This window comes from Aristolochia californica, unplaced genomic scaffold, assembly GCF_029961685.1.
Source record: "Aristolochia californica isolate CCGP_79_NKW_82.1479 unplaced genomic scaffold, dmAriCali1.0.hap1 SCAF_11, whole genome shotgun sequence".
NCBI classification, from domain to species: Eukaryota; Viridiplantae; Streptophyta; class Magnoliopsida; order Piperales; family Aristolochiaceae; genus Aristolochia; species Aristolochia californica.
The window spans coordinates 1,460,067-1,466,615 of NW_027181782.1; the positions used below are offsets into that span (position 1 = coordinate 1,460,067).

A 6,549-nucleotide genomic window follows, 5' to 3' on the forward strand; every position below is an offset into this window, starting at 1 on the left:
TTTGGCAACGAGAGCAAGGTACCACTTGAGTAGTAAATAATTTTGTAGAATCAAACCAATCAGATACTTACGGGGCAAAAACCATTGATGATAACTTGTACCAACATTATTTTTATGCCATTTTAGTATCGGTCAATCACCTGCGGTACGTAGACTTCTTTGCACAAATAAGCAAGAGGTAGACAATTCATACACTGTGCCAATAGTCCCTAAAATTGTCAAGAAAAAGTAGAGTAAGTGTTTTGTATTTGTTAAACAAAAGGCTGATAAAATGTATTAGGCAAAGAATGTTTACCAATCCATCGTCTTGGTTTTAATAGATGCCTAGTTTTCCCTGACCTTCTGGATCTTTGTCTTGAGTCTAGCAAACCATACTGTCATTGCTACAATAACTTTTTCTATGATGTCATCACAAAATCGATAATAGGCGATCCTCCATGACCTTTTGAATATCAAACCAACACAAAATCCCCAAAAGCCTACGACAATACCTAGCCCTATGCTAACAAAAAATCCTGTCATTTCAGATTCATCATTTTTCTTTCTCTCCATCTCCGTTTGGGGGGGCACCTCATTTGTTGGACACGGTGATAGTGGTGGCCCACACAGGTTGTCATTACCAATATATATTGATGAGTCATTGAGTGTCTGTAACTGAAAACCAGATGGTATCCTCCCTGATAAATTGTTGTATGACAAGTTTAGCTTGCTCAAGAAATTTAATGTCGATAAACTTGAAGGCACTTCGCCAAAAAGTCTGTTTCTGGACAAATCTAAGGATTCCAATTGTTTCAAAACTCCAATCTTGTTGGGAATATTTCCTTTCAAATAATTACTTGACAAGTTCAAGCTCACTAGTCCAAGGAGACGTGTCAATTCTTCGGGAATATCTCCAGATAGACTATTCACTGAGAGATCTATGACATTATAAAATCCAAGTGTCCTACTATTTTCAAGTTCCACTCCTTTTAGAATCATTAAAATACTATCCCATCTTATTTCAATACGATACCCTTTAGGCAAAATAATTTCATCACTAATATCATGTATCTTAGTCATTGCAGAAAAGTCTCCCAAAGATCGTGGAATAGCCCCCGATAGATTGTTGTGTGAAAGATCCAAGTATTGAAGAGAACTATTGTTCGATATTTGTGGAGGGATATTTCCGTAAATCATATTTGAGTGTAATGATAGAATCCTTAAACTTGATAAGTTCTCCCCAAGCCATGTCGGTATGACTCCAGATAGTTTGTTTTCAGCAAGATCAAGAACGACCAACGACTTCATCTTTTTCATGGTTGAAGGGAGTTCTCCTGACAAAAAGTTATTCCTCAAGTGCAATGATTCAAGGAAAGGTATGTCACTCAGTGAGCTCGGAATTTCACCAGAAAAATTATTGTTTGAGAAATTTATGTACCATAGAGACACTAATTTATTTCCCCAACAGTCAAGAATATTGCCATGTAGAAAATTGCTTGATAGATCAAGATATACTAACTTTTCTAATTTGCAAAGTAAGGATGGAATGCTACCATTTAGAAAGTTATTTGAAATATCAAACCATATCAAATTTGGGATATTCTTCTCAAGAACTGGTCCAGAAAAAGAATCGTTTGAAAGATCCAAAATCTGTAAGAATGAATTTGGCCACTTGCCCTGAAGCTGGTTGTGAGAGAGAGACAAATATTGCATGTTGACTGTAATATTCCAAAACTAGTCTGGAACAACATCTGAAATACTTGAATTAGACATATATAGAATAAAAATGTTCCTATGGTGTTGAAGCCATGAGGGAAATTTTGGCCCCACTAGACAAGATGATATATTAATGTTTGAGATGTTAGGAGGGAGCCATTGAGAATTAACTTTCCAAATCAAGTTTTTGTGTGCCAGATTAATATACTCCAAACTTTCAACTTTAGTGAAAAGAGATTCAGTAATGACAAATGTGAAAGAATTATTGGCAATATCAAAAGAACGCAGGTTTGATAGTTTTCCAATACTTTGGGGAATATAGCCTCCGAGTTTGTTGCCACGTAGGTGTAACACTTGCAGTGATGATAAATTACCAATCGAGGAAGGAATGAATCCCGAAAATAAGTTGTCAGATAGATCAAGGAACTTTAAGGTCTTGAAATTACTTGTCTCTCCCAACCAAACTTGTAAACTTTCCTTCAATTGATTTCTACCCACATCCAAGGTTTCCAAGCTATTGGCAAGACATCCTGTCAATCTCTCCCAACTACTAATAGAATTTTTTTCTAACTGTAAAATCCTCAAATTGCACAAATTATTGAAACTTCTTGGAATCCTACCACCAATGGAATTGTAACTCAAGTCAAGAAACTCAAGAGAAGTGAGATTTGCCATAGTAGATGGGATTGAGCCACTAAACTCATTTCCACTTAGATCAAGATATGCAAGGCTACTTAAATTTGTCAACCAATTAGGCAAATCTCTAGTTAACTGATGTATACTCACATCCAAGGTTTCCAAGCTATTGGCAAGACATCTTGTCAATCTCTCCCAACTACTAATAGAATTTCCTGATAACTGTAAAATCCTCAAATTGCATAAATTATTGAAACTTCTTGGAATCTTACCATCAATGGAATTTGAGTTCAAGTAAAGAAACTCAAGAGAAGTGAGATTTCCCATAGCAGATGGGATTGAGCCACTAAACTGATTTCCACTTAGATCAAGATATGCAAGGTTGCTGAAATTTGTCAACCAATGGGGTAATGTAGAATTAAAATAGTTCCAAGAAAAATCAAGGACATTTATAGATGTGAGGTTAGAAAATGGGAATGAGGAATGGATATTTCCTAACATGCAATTGCTCAAATGTAACTCTTTCAAAGAGGAAACCTTGTTGATTTCCTGCTGCCAATTCAGTGTCCTTGTAAGGTTTACCCTTGAGAGATCAAGGTATTGTAAAAAAGATAGAGAGAAAAGCCAAGCAAGGTCATCAACAACACTAGTGGAATACAAGAAAGCAGAGTTGAGATCAAGAGTGTGCAAATTAGAGAGGTTGCCAAGCTAGTATGGAATCTTTCCATCAAAACGTGCATAAGAGAGATTTAGATATCTGAGATGTTCGAAAGAACCAAAATATTTGGGGATATGAGTCATATTGAAATTGTTCCAGCTCAAATCTAAATACTTTAGATGCTTCAAATGAATCAAAGATGAATCGATCTTACCACCCAAACTAGAGTTTAATAATGGTCGCCCATAGTTGTCCAAGTTTACATTCCGAAGATCTAGCATAATAACATGACCAGTGGTATTCATGCAGCCTACACCGATCCAATTGCAACAATCCTCCCCTACCCACGAAGAGAGCATACTTGCAGGATCATAAAGGCCGTGTTTGAACTTGAGGAGAGCTTGTCTCTCTTATTCATGGCAACCAGTGACGTGAGTATTGAGAAAAAGAAGGAAAAGAACAGGTAAGAAAAGAAGAGCGGGAATTGAAGTACCCATGATGCTGATTGCAAGATATGGAGAAGAAAGAATTCCTTTGGCTATTTATAGACTTATCTAGGATGATTTATGGCCCGTCGAGTGGGTTAGAAAATTTGTATAGCCTTCTCCTGTCGTCTTTGGCCCCAGAAGAATCAATCTGCACGTAATGGCAATAAAAACCGGAGACCCCAAAGTCGTTCGTTTATGAAGACACGGGTTGAGAAAATATATTTCTATAGAGAAATTAATTGAAATGACATAGGGACCTGACCGCATCCAGCAATTAATGACTTGACCGCATCTAGCATAGTGACACGTGTATTATTTTGACTTGCTGTTTTGGATAAAATAGTAAACAATAAAAGTAATTAACGACGTCGGTCACATGGTCACTCTGAGTACTTGTCTATAATGCTGGAAGGATATTATTCTTGGGGCCACAAAGCGTCTCAAGCTTTATTTTCCTGCATCTGGCCACTCAGCGTCTTGGAAGGAGGAGTCATTTGAAGCCCTCGACGACACGCTACAACTGTACCCAACAGCCATTTAGTCATTTTCCAACGCATGTTTTGGGCTAGAAATACTGAGAAGATAAGTCTTTTGCTGAAATGGACTACATGAAAGCAAATATATTGCTGGTTGGTGATGGTCATTAATTTGGAACACCCACTTGCCCTCAGCGTGTTGGAAGGAGGAGCCATTTGATCCAAGAGAGTCCTAATCTACTGGTCCTGTTGCTTTCAGGCTATGACTTGACTTAGTAATTTTGAAATATTTAAAATATTTAACCATTTTAGTATTTTTTCTATCTTACATCAAAGAGTTCTTATACCAAATAGCCTTGTTTACAATGATTTATGGCCCATCCAATGGGTTAGAAAATGGAGACCCCAACTCGTTCTTTTCTAAAAGACCTTTCGGTGTCATAGCCTTCACCGTCCAATGGGTTAGAAATTTCTATCACCCGTCCAATGGGTTAGAATTTGCATAACCTTCCCCGTCTTTGGCCCCAGAAGAATCATTTTGCACATCAAGGCAATTAAAATGGAGACCCCAACGTTCGTTTCTAAAAGACCTTTCGGTGTCATAGCCTACCCCGTCCAATGGGTTAGAAAATGGAGACCCCAACTCGTTCTTTTCTAAAGGACCTTTCAGTGTCATAGCCTACCCCATCCAATGGGTTAGAAATTTTTATCGCCCGTCCAGTGGGTTAGAATTTGCATAGCCTTCCTCGTCTTTGGCCCAAGAAGAATCGTTCTGCACGTCAACGCAATAAAAATGGCGACCCCAACTCGTTCGTTTCTAAAAGACCTTTCGGTGTCATAGCCTTCCCAGTCCAATGGGTTAGAAATTTCTATCGCCCGTCCAGTTGGTTAGATAAGTCTTTTGTTGAAATGGACGAGTAGGGCTCCGTGAAAGCAAATATAGTGCTGGTTGGTGATGGTCATATATTTGGAACACCCACTTGCCCTCAGCGTGTTGGAAGTAGGAGCCTTTTGACCCAAGAGAGTCCTAATCTACTGGTCCCGTTGCTTTCAGGCGAAGACTTGACTTTTCACCATAGTTCAAGAAATAAATGCCCAATACTAACCGTTCATTGAACGAGGGGTCTCCATGGATTGTCCTGAAATATAATTTTTTAGTCTAGAAATATAAATGCACACTCTGCTGCCTCAGCTATCTTTGAGGCTACTTCGTTGGCCCTCTGGTTGAAATACTGCTCAAAGGCCCCTGGCAGAAACCTAGGGTTCAAGAAGGCAAAGAGAGTGGGCGGCGAGAAGATGAATAGAGGGGAACAGAGAAGAAGGATGAAAGATTGGCTTGAGAGGATGAACAATTTATACAATAGCCATTAATCATTGAACTCCAACAGATGAGATCTTTTGAGTCCATGTGATCAAACACTGCTTTCGCTTGACTTAGCCTCCCAAGTTTGCTGTAGAAGTCAATCAGAGCTGAGTTCAAAACGAGATGTTGGCTGTACTCCTTTCTATAAACATGGCTGTGAATGCTTTTGCCATGTTCCTCAGCTCCCATCAATGAACAGGCTTGTAATAAGCTTACAAAGGTGATCTCATTTGGCTTCTCATTAGCTGACTGCATCTGTTTTAAAGTGTTCAGTGCTATCTTTGGTTTTCCTGCTTGAGCATAAACTGAAACCATTGCACTCCATGCAACAACATCTTTGGGATGGAGAATATCAAACAAATGTCGACATGAATCTACCTCTCCAAAACCTGAGTACATCATTAAAAGTGTAGTTCCAACAGATATGGAAGAAGATAATCCACTTTTAACTATATAGCAATGCAAACCCAATCCAAAATGAGCTTCTTTCGTTTTTGGGGGTTTCATAAAACAGCCGAACTGCATCTGTTATTGCATTAACAGAGTAAAGCCCCAAGATAGCAGTAACTACAGAAGCTTCTAAATCCAACCCCGTTTTGATCACAAAGCTATGAACTTCACGTGTAAGATATTCTGAATCCACCAAGCTGATTGCTCGAGCAACGCTAACAATCGTCACATAATTAGGTCTTTTCCCTGCTAAAAGCATCGATTTGAATGACCCAATTGCTTCAACATATCTACGACTGCTCACCAAGCTAGAAATAGTCGAAGTCCAAGAGATAACATTTCTTGCAGTCATGCTATGGATGGGTCGTTGTAGATTGCCAAAATTTCGTCAAGTGGGTGTTGCTTGAAATGCCAAATTTCTTTGAGGCATATTGTCGAACAATGGCAGCAGCCGTGAGTCTCACCAAGGGAGTTCATCAAATCGGTAATAGCGGATTTGAAGAAGCCACGGATTCCGAGTCCTGACTACTTTGAAAGTGATAAAAGAAAAAGTAAAAACCATGAATTTTACTTCTGGCTCCTATGAAGAGGAAAACAGGATAAAAACGGATGAACTAGAAGAGGATATGCAAAAAGTTCGGTGACAGAAATCTATCTACGAGCCACAGAAGATTTGAACGGCAAGAGTGTTCAGCCACGGCCTCTATATGGGTTTCAAAGTATCAATTTTCCGTGGGAACTCTGCAGCGTCGCGTTCATCTTCGCAGTCTGCCATTAGCCAAC

General features: G+C 38.9%; 2 protein-coding genes across 2 annotated transcripts; both read right to left on the reverse strand.

Annotated features, from left to right (window-relative positions):
- Positions 1-398: 398 nt before the first annotated feature.
- LOC137944522 (receptor-like protein 46) lies at positions 399-4,629 on the reverse strand. The gene is made up of 4 exons (XM_068790208.1): positions 4,433-4,629; positions 1,740-2,716; positions 492-1,313; positions 399-442 (listed from the first exon to the last, which is right to left on the reverse strand). Exons 1-4 carry the CDS (start codon positions 4,627-4,629, stop codon positions 399-401), a joined length of 2,040 nt encoding a protein of 679 aa, XP_068646309.1.
- Positions 4,630-5,217: 588 nt separating this feature from the next.
- LOC137944523 (putative pentatricopeptide repeat-containing protein At3g13770, mitochondrial) lies at positions 5,218-6,118 on the reverse strand. The gene is made up of 2 exons (XM_068790209.1): positions 5,888-6,118; positions 5,218-5,841 (listed from the first exon to the last, which is right to left on the reverse strand). The coding sequence occupies exons 1-2, from the start codon at positions 6,116-6,118 to the stop codon at positions 5,218-5,220; spliced, it is 855 nt and encodes a 284-aa protein (XP_068646310.1).
- Between the last annotated feature and the right edge of the window lie 431 nt (positions 6,119-6,549).

What these genes read in the sequence shown, in the direction of transcription:
- LOC137944522 (XM_068790208.1), bottom strand. Translation starts at nt 4,629, where the DNA reads ATGACACTGAAAGGTCCTTTAGAAAAGAACGAGTTGGGGTCTCCATTT. An exon ending in TCTATATATGTCTAATTCAA is followed by an intron (nt 1,314 to 1,739) that starts GTATTTCAGATG and finishes ACTTTTTGTCAG; the next exon opens with GAGAACTCCCTTCAACCATG. An exon ending in TTTTGTTAGCATAGGGCTAG is followed by an intron (nt 443 to 491) that starts GTATTGTCGTAG and finishes GATATTCAAAAG; the next exon opens with GTCATGGAGGATCGCCTATT.
- LOC137944523 (XM_068790209.1), bottom strand. Translation starts at nt 6,118, where the DNA reads ATGACTGCAAGAAATGTTATCTCTTGGACTTCGACTATTTCTAGCTTG. An exon ending in GGTTGGATTTAGAAGCTTCT is followed by an intron (nt 5,842 to 5,887) that starts GTAGTTACTGCT and finishes ATGCAATAACAG; the next exon opens with ATGCAGTTCGGCTGTTTTAT.